The following is a 14,418-nucleotide window of genomic DNA, read 5'->3' as shown; positions in this document are numbered from 1 at the left end:
ACTTGCCTGGTTAAATAAAAAAATTAAGTGCGTGTGTCTGTGTTTAACTCTGTGTTCTCTCTACCCTCTCTAGCGTCAGTGTGTAGAGTATGCTCTGAAGGCTCGTCCACTGCGGAGGTACATCCCTAAGAACCCCTACCAGTATAAGTTCTGGTATGTGGTTAACTCCACTGGCTTTGAGTACGTCATGTTCGTTCTCATCATCCTCAACACACTGTGTTTGGCGATCCAGGTGAGTCCCTACTGCCAGCCCTAAATAGGCCTCTATGGCCCTATATGGCCCTCTATAGCTCTATATAGCCCTCTATAGCTCTATATAGCCTTCTATAGCCCTCTATGGCCCTCTATAGTCCTATATTGCCCCCTATATGCCTCAATATAGCCCTCTGTAGATCTAAATAGCCCTATATAGCCCCCTATAGCTCTAAATAGCCCTATGTAGCCCTCTATAGCTCTAAATAGCCCTCTGTAGCCCTCTATAGCCCCTATAGCATTCTATAGCCCTCTATATGCCTATATAGCCCTCTATAGCTCTAAATAGCCCTCTATAGCTCTAAATAGCCCTATGTAGCCCTCTATAGCTCGAAATAGCCCTCTGTAGCCCTCTATAGCCCCTATAGCATTCTATAGCCCTCTATATGCCTTTATAGCCCTCTATAGCCCCTATAGCATTCTATAGCCCTCTATATGCTTATATAGCCCTCTATAGCTCTAAATAGCCCCCTGTAGCCATCTATAGGCCTATTTAGCCCTCTATCGCTCTATATAGCCCCCATAGCCTTCTATAGCCCTCTCTCTGTTCTCTCTATGTGTCTCTGTGCCTGGGTCTATCTCTCTGTCCCAATATGTGTCTCTGTGTCTGAGTCGATTTCTCTGTCTCTCTATGTCTCTCTGTGTTCTGTGTACAGTGGGGCAAAAAAGTATTTAGTCAGCCACCAATTGTGCAAGTTCTCCCACTTAAAAAGATGAGAGAGGCCTGTAATTTTCATCATAGGTACACTTCAACTATGTCAGACAAAATGAGGGAAAAAAATCCAGAAAATCACATTGTAGGATTTTTAATGAATTTATTTGCAAATTATGGTGGAAAATAAGTATTGTATATATATGTCTGTACCTCAGTCCCATCTCATCATCCTTCTTTCTGCTCTTTAATGCCCCTTTCTCTCTCATCCTCCGACCCCCTCTCTCTCTCTCCCTCTCTCCATTTCCTCAGCACTATGGCCAGTCCCACCTGTTCAACTACGCCATGGACGTCCTCAACATGGTCTTCACTGGCGTCTTCACCGTGGAGATGATCCTCAAACTGATTGCCTTCAGACCCAGGGTCAGTCAGTCAGCTTGTATCATAGACCAGTTAACTCGCCCCTCTCTCTCCTCTCATCCCCCTGTCTTTCTGTCAAGCATTTCCCCCTGTAGTATTGACCTTAACACCCCCCTCCCCCGCTCACCCTTTCCCTCTCTACTTCTTACCCTCCACTGACCCTCCTACCCCTCTCCCTACCTCCCCCTGCGGTGCGCTCTGTACCCTGGCCTGTAGGGGTATTTTGGAGACGCCTGGAACGTCTTCGATGCCCTGGTGGTGATCGGCAGCGTAGTCGACATCATTCTCAGTCAGGTAGATGTGAGTATTGTAATAGACCTGCCCTCCTCTCTGCCTCCTCTCTTCCTTCCTTCCTTGCCTCCCTCACCTTTTTCTAGACTCACTCCCAAAGCCAGTCTGTTGGCTCCTTGGCCTAGTGTTGAACCTCTTTCAGGGCTGGTCACCCATAGGTCTTGATCAGGGTTCCCCAACTAGCGTCACCCCCCCCCCCCCAAGTGATTGGTTTGAAATGATTATGTTTTAGTCAAATATGATATCTGTTTGGGCTCTTGCGGTCAATTTGCAGTCTACAAATGATTTGTAAATATGTTCCGGGCCCCCCGACCCTCCGCTCAAGAAAAAAACCGCCCCCGCCGCTGAATTTAGGAGATTATCCCTGATCAGGACTGGTGTTGGGTCTAGGTCTATGGTACCCAGTTACTCAGCACTGTGTCGGCACTGTGTCAGTGAGAAACGTGTAATATCTTATAGAGGGTTGTAGAGGGTTCATAACAGATCACAGTCAGAAGAACTTCATTCACTGGTTCATATGTATCAGTTGGGCTACATAGAGGCATGCGCGACAGAAGCCTGCACAGAGGAGGGGGGGGCTCATAACAATGGCTGGAATGGTATCAAATGCATGTGTTTCGATACCATTCTATGAATTCCATTCCAGCCATTACTATGAGCCCGTCCTCCCCGGTTAAGGTGCCTCCGCTTTGTATTCTCACAGACAAGTGCCACTCAGACGCTTTTTCTACTTGTTGCCCGTATTCTTTCATGTCTTAACTCATTTGTATTTTCACATTTCTCTATCCTTCTCGTTCTCTCTTTCTGCTTCTGTGTCTCTCTCTCTCTCTCTCTCTCTCTGTCCTCTTCTCTTTGTGTCCGTGGACTGGCGCTTACAGCACTATTTCGCTGATGCATGGAACACGTTTGACGCCTTAATTGTTGTCGGTAGCGTCGTTGACATTGCAATCACTGAGATCAATGTAAGTAGCCATCTTCACGCCACTTGTCCCGCAGTACTATTGGAGAGAATGCCTTGCAACAACGTCAGGGGTTGCATTCCAGATCTCAAAATTGTTTCACGTCCCAGACATGTTCATTGACTATGCTCTTGATAAAGGTGTTGCTCTATCTAGCTGTTTAGTAGCATTGGTAATCATGAATGCAACCCTACGATCCTTGGAGATCAAAATGTGATATGTGATGTCTATAAATGTGATGACAACAGATTTGTACGATTTTATAATGATAGGACAGTTTTGAAACACTCTAAGGCAGTGGTATTCAAAGTCGGGGTCACTGGGGAACTGCTGTGGGGCCAAAAAATATACAAATAAACTTATATTTGAAAAAAAAATACAAAATATTAAGAGTACAGATTATTGTATGGGACAGTATATAAAAGTTGAGAAATGTAATTAAATTGAGTAAATGTATTGATTGGTTTCTTTTCGTTTTGATAAGAGGGATGAAAATGTAATGAATTTAAAAAAAAAAAATTTTTTACATGTAAAAATCTAAAAGTAGCGATTTGAAGGTTGTGCCGTTTAGATTTGGGGTGTGGTGGGTTCGCCCGAGAAATTCAAGTGGAAAAGAAATGGGGTCCTCCGCTGAAGAAGTTTGAATACCGCAGCTATGAGGGTTATTGCAAAGCCTCCTCCAGTAGGTTATCCAGATTAGTCATCCATGCTTGGTGCTGTTCTGTGACTGTGTGTCATCATGACGTTTGTGTGGCTTTGTCTTTTGTTCTGTTTGGAACACAAATCTAAACACACACACACTGCCTTACACACGTACACAAAAAAACACAGTGTCTTACCAACATGGTAAGTAAGCTAAGTGACCCTATATTATTCTATTAGTTATGTTAGTCATCTTGTAACATACTCTCAGAAATGTGTTTGACCAGTGAGTGACAATCACATTGGATATTTACTTTAAATGATTGAAATATTCAACCGAGTTTCTATTTGTGGGACCCACTCGTTCTCTGGTACAGGTCAGTTTTCTTTCTTCACCTGTGTAGAATTGAATGGCCCGTTTTATGTACCGAACGTGCCACCGTGGTCACACTGTGCTAAGCTCTTGTGATTCTGCTTTGCGTGAGAGGCAAAGATGATGGTGTCCCGCCGATACTGATGGTGTCCCGTCGATACTGATGCTGACTGTAACATGTCTGTTATGGATGTTTTCTAATTCCCGAGCTGTATTAAAGAAGTTACGATCATATTGTTGCTGGGTTGATTCAATCGACCATGAAGAAATGTAATGACATTGTGAAGCAGTTAAGTCATTATGCCAATAACAATGACAATGACTCATGGATGACATCAGTGATGTGAGTGATGAAGCAGTCAAGGTGTTAGTGGTTAACCCAGACTTTTTGGTCTCAAGGCCCTGCCAGTGGTGAAGGTGATTGTGGAGCCAGGGGTAAGAAGCCCCTCCCACTACCCCTCTCTTCCTCGTCGTCGTCATCGTCTCAGCACAGAGCTGTTTCTGTTGTCAGTCATGTCGTCACGTTCGTTTGGAATGAAATATGTTCTGAATGATATTCGTTCATGAGGATTTTTGTCTTGCCTGTTTTGTGGCCCGGTACCATGGACAAGATCAGTTCTGATTTGGGATCTTGTTTGTGTTGATGGTCGTCTCATTATCAGTCTTTTGTTGTGTCCCTTTGTTCACGTTTGACCTGGGATCGCGTAGATGCTGTGGTTGAAGCGTGTGTCTGGGCATTCCCGCCGAGCCTGGAGACACGTCCCTGTATGACTCCTAGGAGTGGGGACACTTGTATGTATGTGTATGTATGTGGCTGTGTATGCATTGCTTTCACACAAGTCGAGGACTGTTGCATGTTCCTCTACCTGAATGCGTACACACATGAACTGATGAGCACCCACACACACACACACACACACACACAAACTGCGTGTTGATCTCTGGCCTGCTCCGAGCTGTGTGTTAAAGCAGCACCATCATTCCTATGGAGGTTCCACCTCCTGTCTCTCTCTCTCTGTCTCAGAACACAGAGGACAGCGCTCGCATCTCCATCACATTCTTCCGCTTGTTCCGAGTCATGCGATTGGTCAAGCTGCTCAGCAGAGGGGAGGGCATCCGAACGCTCCTGTGGACCTTCATCAAGTCCTTCCAGGTGAGAGAATAATCCACTCGGGGTTGACAGCGGAGTCATATGGGTCCGACTGTAACCGTACAGGTGAAGGTGCACCCTTCTCTTCCTGAGTCTGAACACACTCCTGAAACGGTCTTTCTCTCTCTTTGCAATCATTCCCAGGCTCTTCCCTATGTTGCCCTCCTGATAGCCATGCTATTCTTCATCTACGCTGTTATCGGCATGCAGGTAACTGGCAAACATTTCTCTTTTGAGTTGGCATTACGATTAGCTTATCTCCGGGACGTGTTTCTTCCTAACACACTGTGTTTGTTTGTTTCAGGTGTTTGGAAAGATCGCCATGGTAGACGGCACACAGATAAACCACAACAACAACTTCCAGACCTTTCCTCAAGCTGTCCTGATGCTCTTCAGGTGTGTGTGTGTGTGTGTGTGTGTGTATGTGTGCGTGCGTGTGTGACTAGTTTGTGTATTACGCGTCATCATATTGCGGTGCGCTAGGGACAAGTTTTGGCGTCAGATCAAACGCACGCGTGTGCGGTTATGGATGGTGAATAGTTGTGATAGTGTTGGGGTTATAATATGACTTGAATGTTCTCAGGTGTGCTACAGGCGAGGTGTGGCAGGAGATCATGCTGGCATGTCTGCCAGGGAAGCTGTGTGACTCCGAGTCAGACTACAACCCCGGAGAGGAGAGAACCTGTGGAAGCGGATTCGCCATCATCTACTTCATCAGCTTCTACATGCTCTGTGCCTTCCTGGTACACACACATACACATAGCATGTAGACACACACACACACAAAGTATTCTACAGCTAACCTTGTGGGGACACACAATTCAGTCCCATTCAAAATCCTATTTTCACTAACCTTAACCCTAACCCGTACTCTTACCCTAACCCAAAACCAAACCTTGACCCTAAACCTAAACCTAGCTCCTAACCCTAATTCTAACCTTAACCCCCCTAGAAATAGCATTTGACCTCGTGGGGACTAACTAAATGTCTCCAGTTGGTCATATTTCTGTTCATTTACTATCCCTGTGGGGACTTCTGGTCCCCAGAAGAATCGTTAAACATGCCCACTGAGTGTTTCACTACCTCTGTTTCAGATCATCAACCTGTTCGTGGCTGTCATCATGGATAACTTTGACTATCTGACACGGGATTGGTCCATTTTGGGTCCTCACCACCTGGATGAGTTTAAAAGGATCTGGTCTGAGTACGACCCTGAGGCTAAGTGAGTCTGCATTAACATGTGGACATACAGGACACACACACACACACACACACACACGGTGGTGAGAAAAGTACTCAATTGTCATACTTGAGTAAAAATAAAAATACCTTCATAGAAAATGACTCAAGTAAAAACTGAAAGTCACCCAGTAAAATATTCCTTGGGTAAAAGTATCTGGTTTTAAATGTACTTAGGAGTAAATAAAAAAGTGCTATCTAGAACCTAAAAGGGTTCTTCAGCTGTCTCCATAGGAGAACCCTTTGAAGAACCCTTGTTGGTTCCAGGTAGAACACTTATGGTTCCAAGTAGATATATTAAAACCAGACAGATTATTTTTTTGTAAATGTATTGACAGTTAAGGGGACATTCAAACACTCAGACATCATTTACAAACGCAGTATTTGTGTTTAGTGAGTCCGCCAGATCAGAGGCAGTAGAGATGACAATATGCTAAATTGATAAGTGTGTGAATTGGACTATACAGCTGTCCTGCCTGAGCATTCGAAATGTAACAAGTATTTTGGGGTATCAGGGAAAATATATGGGGGTAAAAAGTACATGTTTTCTTTATGAATGTAGTGAAGTAAAAGTTGTCAAATATATAAATATTCAAGTACAGAAAAATGAATTAAGTAGTATTTCAAAGTATTTTTACCAAGTTACCTGTGCGCGCGTGCACACACACACACACACACACACACACACACACACACACACACACACACACACACACACACACACACACACACACACACACACACACACACACACACACACACACACACACACCTGCAGTCATTCATCTACATTAGTTCTCCCTGTGTTGTTTCTGTATTTGGTGTGGCTGTCAGGAGTGTGTTGCCTTCAGTGTTGGTGTTGCTGTCTCTTTCAGGGGCAGGATAAAGCATCTGGATGTGGTTACCTTGCTGAGACGCATCCAGCCTCCTCTAGGCTTCGGCAAGCTGTGTCCACACAGAGTGGCCTGCAAGGTGTGCTTATGCACCCACACAAACACACACATTGTATTCAACACACAGCACAAACACTGCACACGTTGCACGAACGTTTCACACAAGGTGTTCATTTTTGTGGGCTCAATCTTGCCCTGGTTAACTCACACAGTTGCATAACCGTGACTCCTTTCAGAGATTGGTTGCCATGAACATGCCCCTGAACAGTGATGGCACGGTCATGTTTAACGCCACCCTGTTTGCCTTGGTGAGGACCGCTCTGAAGATCAAGACCGAAGGTGAGCAGTGCGGTCACCGCAGCACCAGCTGCTGTGGGCATTCACCTTTGAGCATAGGTGAGTTTGGTATATTGTACTACCGTGGCCCGAAAGGTAACCGAAAGATTGCTGGATCGAATCCCAGAGCGGATAAGGTCTGTTGTTCTGCCCCTGAACAAGGCAGTTAACCCACTGTTCTTAGGCAGTCATTGAAAATACGAATTTGTTCTTCACTGACTTGCCTAGTTAAATAAAGGTACAAAAATTACACAACCTTTTATAGTAGGGGATGTAGTACTGCTTGTAGCCACAAGAGGGTGCTGCTGGGAGCTGACACAGGGACGATGTCTGAATGAGGACACGCAGTCGTCATCCAGTTTCTCAGAATGTACTGTACTCAAAATACTCGTATACAGTGGCCCGCTAAATGGCTGGTTTGATTGGTCCAACACATTTACAGAGTGTTTGATTTCCTAGGCAACCTGGAGCAGGCCAATGAGGAGTTGCGAGCGGTCATCAAGAAGATCTGGAAGAGGACCAGCATGAAGCTGCTGGACCAAGTGGTGCCCCCTGCTGGCGGTCAGTAGAATGGCTCCAGCTTCTGTGACGTCTGTCTCCAGTAACTGGACGGTAGATGTAGTGTTAACCTCATGGCTAGCCTGGCTACAGAGGTGTGTCAGACTGCCCTGCGCACCCTGTACACTTCAAACATACAAATGCGCTGTGCAGGCGCACATGCATAAGCAGGGTTATTGCTTATGCACTGTGTGTGTGAGGTCAGGGTGGCAATCCTATACTCCAGGCTGACCTGCGACAGAGCTTTCCCTCAGCAGGGGCGCACTACACACAATACGTTCATGGGACTTGTTGCATAGAGGTGCATGGATCGCTAACAGCATAGGTTATTAGCAGTGCCACATTAAGGATGAACTCATTCATTGACATTAGTGATCCACTGTAATGCCGACCCTGGAGTGAAAAAGTTTGCGTAGACTAATTATTGACAGGCAGTCGAGTCCTCTCTTCTTGTTTTCATGTGTCAATAGCTGTTAAAGCCTAGTCGTTTGACCACAGATAAGAGCAGGACCAGATAGAGGAGCAGACAGCCACTTCAGTTCAGAGAAACTCACCTTATCTGACTCTTATCTTGCCATCCACACCGAGTGTGCTCATATCAAAGGTCAAATAGGGGGTGCTTCTATAAGTCTGTAACCTGTACAGGTGTGTGGTGTGAAATGGAAATGTGTTTTTGTTGTTGTTGCATACCCCACTCCCCCTGCGACACCCTCAGAGAGTGGGGTCACAGCCAGGGATCGGCCATTATTGACAGCGACCCTGAAAATGCTCACTGCAGCCTGACTCTAGGGCTCCCTATTGATAGTCAGGCCAGGTTCAATCTGATATGGCACCCTATTCACTTTCTTGTGCACTTAGTAGTGTTCCTTATAGGGGGGGGGGTATGATTTCGGTTAGGACGAGGACTCACAGCACCCATGCGTTTCTGTGCAATGCCATGCTCAACTGTTTTGCTGTGTTCTTTTCTTGTCTCCCACTTGGCTGTCCTGAGCCGTACTATCCTAAACAGTCTATAGTGTCATGCTGTGCTGGTGTTGACCAACCTGTGATGTTTTCACTGTTCTCTAGTTTTCTGCAACCCACCCCTATTCGTCATATACATTTTATTTCCCTAGTTGTCATTTGCTGCACTATGCTTTGTGCTTTGGCTCTCTGATGCTTGGCTCGTTCTAGCACTGCATGCTCTGCTATAACTACTAACTCATCTTGATCTCTCTCTCTCTTTCTGGCCAAGCTTCTCTTCTCCACAGCTTTCCCTCCTTTTCCCTAGTCTCTCTCTCTCTCTCTGCCGTCCAGAATTTCCTGCAGCAGTTCTGTTTTTGGCCGGTGGCATGAAACTATTGTTGCCGTACTCTCCTGTGCCTTGTGTCCCCAGTCTGCTTACTAGCTAGCTGAGTGACACAGACCGCTGCTTCCTCTGTTCTCTACTGCTTCCCTGGCCTGCACGTCACTTTTCACAGCTTAGATATACCAGTCTCTCTGCTGTAGTCTTCTTGTTAGATGCTTCTTAACTGTGGCGGTGTCCCTGTACTGTAGCTAGCTAAGCCTTAGGTAATAACAGCAGTACTGTAGCTAGATGTGTAGCTAGCTGTGTGGTAGACTTTAGTGAGATGTGATTGTGGTTGGTTTGATAGAAAACAAACGTGACACCGCTTCATCTCATGACTGTATTGAGTTGAGGCTCGTGTCTTTAAAATTCCACGTTTCAGATCTGTTCTTATTTTGCCTTATTTTCTGTTCATATAAATTCCACAGATAGTCTCTAGTGGGTAGAGCTGCGGATGTTGTTTTGAGAGGACTGGTGTGCTGATGTTTTGCTGGAGGTTTCTGTTGGCTGTCTTGTCAGAAGGTCAGGACTGTGCTCGGCTATGTTCTCGGTCACCACAGATCCAGGTACAGATACAGGCCCAGGAAGAGAGCTGAGAAGCCGCTGATGCTGTCACACTGGTCTGGTAAACACCAAACTGCTGTGTAGTGCTTGGTTAAAGTCCCATTTTGTTTTCAGCTTTTTTTGATTTCATATTTGAATACCTTCTATGCCACAGACGGCTTTGCACAAAAGCTCAGGGGTCCCTAAAAAGTCAGCTACAGTGCCTAAGGATGATGGATAATACGGTGAGTGGTGGCGTGTTGCTGACAGTGGAGGCGTTTGTGTGGTCTGTTCACTCAGATGACGAGGTAACCGTGGGGAAGTTCTATGCTACCTTCCTGATACAGGACTACTTCAGGAAATTCAAGAAACGCAAAGAGCAAGGCCTGGTGGGAAGAAACTCATTCACCAGCCTGAACTCCACCATCGCCCTCCAGGTGAGTCTCAACCAAGCTTTAACTTCCTGACTGATGTCTTAAGATGTTGCTTCAATATATCCACATAATTATTGTGAAGTGCACCAGTCCCTCCTGCAGCAAAGCACCCCCACAACATGATGCTGCCACCCCCTGTGCTTCACTGTTGGGATGGTGTTCTTCGGCTTACAAGCCTCCCCTTTTTTCCTCCAAAGATAACGATGGTCATTATGGCCAAACAGTTCTATTTTTGTTTCATCAGACCAGAGGACGATCTTTGTCCCCATGTGCCGTTGCAAACCGTAGTCTGGCTTTTTTATGGTGGTTTTGGAGCAGTGGCTTCTTCTTTGCTGTGCGGCCTTTCAGGTTATGTCGATATAGGACTCGTTTTACTGTGGATATAGATACTTTTGTACCTGTTTCCTCCAGCATCTTCACAAGGTACTTTGCTGTTGTTCTGGGAGACAGAACGCGTCTCCTTCCTGAGCGGTGTGATGGCAGTGTGGTCCCAGGATGTTTATACCTCCGTACTATTGTTTGTACAGATGAAGGTGGTACCTTCAGGCGGTTTGCAATTGCTCCCAAGGATGAACCAGACTTGTGAAGGTCTACAATTTTTTTCTGGGGTCTTGGCTAATTTTCTTTTGATTTTCCCATGATGTCAAGCAAAGAGGCACTGAGTTTGAAGGTAGTCCTTGAAATACATCCACAGGTTCACATCCAATTGACTCAAATGATGTCAATTAGCCTATCAGAAGCTTATAAAGCCATGACATAATTTTCTGGAATTTTCCACTTGTTTAAAGGCAGTCAATTTAGTGTATGTAAACTTCTGACCCATTGTATTTGTGATACAGTGAAATATTCTATCTGTAAACAATTGTTGGAAAAATGACTTGTCATGCACAAAGTAGATGTCCTAACCAACTTGCCAAAACTATAGTTTGTTAACAAGAAATTTGTGGAGTGGTTGAAAAACGAGTCCAATCTAAGTGTATGTAAACTTCCGATTTCAACTGTACCTGTAGAACTCACAATATAATGACCTTTGAAACAACAACTGATGACATGACTTACAAACCCAAATATGGGTGCTATTCTAGTAAGATAATGACACATTGATAAGGGTAAATAATATGTAACTGCTAGTTAACAATAAATCACACTGAGTAGTGCTTTGCCCAATCACCACAGGACATTGGCAAAGCAGCAGGCCACTGCACCTGAAGACACACAATGCTGCTTCTCTGGTCTGCACTTTGCTATTTCACCTCTGGCTGTGCTTGTAGCTGCAGACTATCCCTTTTATTATGAGAGATAAAGAGAACAGTGCTGTGCACACACCCCGCATTATCTATAGCTTTACAAAGCACCTCCGTATGTCTGGTCTGAGGGTCTTTGTGTGTACAGTTCACATGTGTGTATCTCTGTGTTTGTGTTCCTGCCGGCACTCAGCTGCTCTCTTGTCGTCATTGCAGGCCGGTCTCCGCACACTGCATGATATTGGGCCTGAAATCCGCCGAGTCATATCATGTGACCTGCAAGACGAGGGCCTTGTCGACATTAACGCAGAAGACGGCGAGGAGATTTACAGGGTAAATCACTGTCCCGGTATATTCAATAAGCGCGCTTGATTTAGCTCACCCGACACGTTCAGTGGGCAGGGTTCGCTTTTTTTTTTTTTTACAGCCAATGGAATGGTCTCGAACTCTGTTCGTGGTTGCTGGGTGCTCTAAATCAAGTGCCTATTAAAACAGGTCCTTCGTTGGCCCGTGGTTTGGGAGGAGCTTGCTTGCCTGTTAGGGGCTGCATGTTCATGGTGTGCATGTTAGCAGTAGGTGACGTTTGCTGAGGGAACTAGGTTACGTAAGCTGAAACCCACCCTTGGCAGCTGTCATCAGCTTGATTGACTCCTAACTAAATGTCAAGGATAGTTACATTATCTTAAATCTTCTAGCAACCCAAAGGTTGCGTGTTCGAATCTCATCATGGACAACTTTGGCATTTGAGCTAATTAGCAACTACAGTACTTACTACTTTTAAGCTACTTAGCATGTTAGCTAATCCATTCCCTAGCCTTAACCTTACCTTGACTCGGGTTCGCTTCCGGCTCCCTCCATTTGATACAATAACATTCATATTGCCTGTGAACCGAGAGCATGCAGATGACAGAGTTGTTCAACCCAGTGGTTTTTAAAGGCAATCCTCTTTCATAGCATGTTTAGCGCAAAAACTAAATGCACGGTTAATTTTAGTACCTTCATTATCTGTTGAACATCATTTAGTGAAGATTGGAATTAAGACCTCAATGACAAAGTGCCCTATCACCAGTACAGATCCAAAGCCAGTGGTTAAGTTTAGTCACTGTGTTTATTATCGTCATTTGGACTGTCGGTTCTGACAGTGTTGTCTCTACAGAGGAACGGCGTGATCTTCTCCAACCACACCAATCACGTTAACGGGGACCACCGGGGTTCCGCCCACCAGACAAATGTCACTCAACGGCCCCTCCAGGTCCCTCCGCCTTCCTGCCACGCCTCCGTGGAGCCCTCCCAGGTCGGCTCTGAGGAGAGGGCAGGCGAACCCCACTGGTACAACTACTACTACCCCAAATCCCCAATATCCTCAAACGCCAACCTTAACAATGCCAACGTGCACCCTGTTCCCTCCCTGACAAACGGGGGGCAGCGCCACTGTCTTCGCCGTGAGCACTCGTCCGCCAATGGGGCACCCTCTTCCAGCTCGCACCGCAAGATTGTTGACTTCGACACCCACACCACGGTCCAATCTGCAAGGTAACTTAAGATTCTTCTTTCTTGGCTCGGTCTCTCTGGTAAAAGAGGTCTCTTTTTATTTATCTAGGTAAGTCAGTTAAGAACAAATTTTTATTTACAATGATGGCCAAACCCTAACCCAGACGACACTGGGCCAATTGTGCGCCGCCCTATGGGACTCCCAATCACGGCCCTGTTGTGATACAGCCTGGAATTGAACCGGGGTCTGTAGTGATGCCTCTAATGAACTAGGTGATTATTTTAGTTGTGATTTCATGTGTGATGAGCACACTGGTTACCTGCTTGTGTAATGCCTAGGAGCTGTGGAGCGCCAGTGTTGTAAAGTGCTTAAGTAAAAAATACTTTAAAGGACGACTTAAGTAGTTTTGGGGGGGTATCTGTACTTTACTTTAATATTTATATTTTTGACAACTTTTACATTTACTTAACTACATTCCTAAAGAAAATCATTTACTTTTTACTCCGTTACCCTGGCACCCATAGAATGGATCTTTTCAGTACCGTAAATTCCTGCACCACGAGGGTCTCTATTCAATCTATCTAGCTGAATCGTTACCGATTTGCGCAATAGAAATGTAAAAGAAATATCAGATTAAGCCGACATATGTAGCGTTTACCGTGAGAGCTAACGCGGGAACATTGCCTTTCAGTTTCAATCACACTTCAACGAGGAACTTCAGCGATACGGATTGAATAGAGCCTAAGAGCTCTTCATGTTAAAATCCTGGAATTGTGTGTATTTATCAGCAACACACACACTCATTCATGACCACCTGACCTCACTGCTCCCGGTTTCCTCTGTATCCATCCACCTACCTTTCTTATTCATCACCAAATCTACTCTACACACGGATGCTACATAGATAGTATGTTACCTGTGGTGTTATTTCTATGATGTTTCGCCCTTTTTTTGGTGGTCATGTTTATTGTTTCATACGTCTCGGATGATTATTTCTGTTTGTCTCACATTGCGGATTGTGTCTTGTCTGTGTCATTGCATGCCCTTCTCCTCCCTTGTCCCAAATGCACATTCCCTTCACCGCCACTTGCTAGGACAGGAGGCGCTACTATGAGACCTACATTAGGTATGTGTATGAAACTACTGTATCACCCCTTAACGACCCCAATCGTTCATTGGTTTATAATGAGCTGTGAGCAACACCCCCCCCCCAAAAAAAACAAAAAAACAACATGAATTATATACTACTGATTACGGGTTGTAAACCATTTGACAAATTCATCTGTGTCTTTGTTCAAATGCAGGGCTTTAATCTGTGATCTGTATGTACAGTTACGTCACTTTTTCCTCAATCGCCCCTCAACTTCTGGTTGAACCTTTGACCTTTTGACCTCAGGTCAGATTCAGGGGGTGTTCGTTACCCTACCGTTCGTAGAGAGGAGCCAGGGAGGGCAGACAGTGATGAAGACAGGGGCTCTGGGGAATACTTCAGCGGGGAAGAGTACCAGGAGGATGATATCATGTTGCACAAAGACAGGTATCACCATGGAAACCACTATGTCCTCTACTGTTCCAGCTGTTGACAAAGGTGGCTGTTGATTGACGATGTTGTT

At 45.3% G+C, this 14,418-nt stretch overlaps 1 protein-coding gene across 2 annotated transcripts in view; it reads left to right on the top strand.

Annotated features, from left to right (window-relative positions):
* Nucleotides 1–14,418, top strand: part of LOC135504586 (voltage-dependent L-type calcium channel subunit alpha-1D-like) — a 51,209-nt gene that overhangs the window by 33,390 nt on the left and 3,401 nt on the right. Inside the window, exons 23-37 of one of the 2 annotated variants that reach the window (XM_064923301.1) lie at nt 74–232; nt 1,217–1,327; nt 1,541–1,618; nt 4,614–4,742; nt 4,884–4,949; nt 5,044–5,135; nt 5,323–5,482; nt 5,834–5,961; nt 6,854–6,950; nt 7,108–7,210; nt 7,667–7,768; nt 9,936–10,072; nt 11,530–11,646; nt 12,470–12,846; nt 14,202–14,342. In XM_064923301.1, coding sequence (XP_064779373.1) covers nt 74–232; nt 1,217–1,327; nt 1,541–1,618; nt 4,614–4,742; nt 4,884–4,949; nt 5,044–5,135; nt 5,323–5,482; nt 5,834–5,961; nt 6,854–6,950; nt 7,108–7,210; nt 7,667–7,768; nt 9,936–10,072; nt 11,530–11,646; nt 12,470–12,846; nt 14,202–14,342 — 1,997 coding nt within the window. Of the gene's footprint in view, nt 1–73; nt 233–1,216; nt 1,328–1,540; nt 1,625–4,613; nt 4,743–4,883; nt 4,950–5,043; nt 5,136–5,322; nt 5,483–5,833; nt 5,962–6,853; nt 6,951–7,107; nt 7,211–7,666; nt 7,769–9,935; nt 10,073–11,529; nt 11,647–12,469; nt 12,847–14,201; nt 14,343–14,418 lie in introns of both variants that reach the window. The other variant, XM_064923302.1, reaches the window with a different exon arrangement.

The sequence above is a fragment of the Oncorhynchus masou genome, chromosome 18 (assembly GCF_036934945.1).
Source record: "Oncorhynchus masou masou isolate Uvic2021 chromosome 18, UVic_Omas_1.1, whole genome shotgun sequence".
In the NCBI taxonomy this organism is placed as follows: domain Eukaryota; kingdom Metazoa; phylum Chordata; class Actinopteri; order Salmoniformes; family Salmonidae; genus Oncorhynchus; species Oncorhynchus masou.
This window is presented reverse-complemented; position numbering and strand designations above follow the sequence as displayed.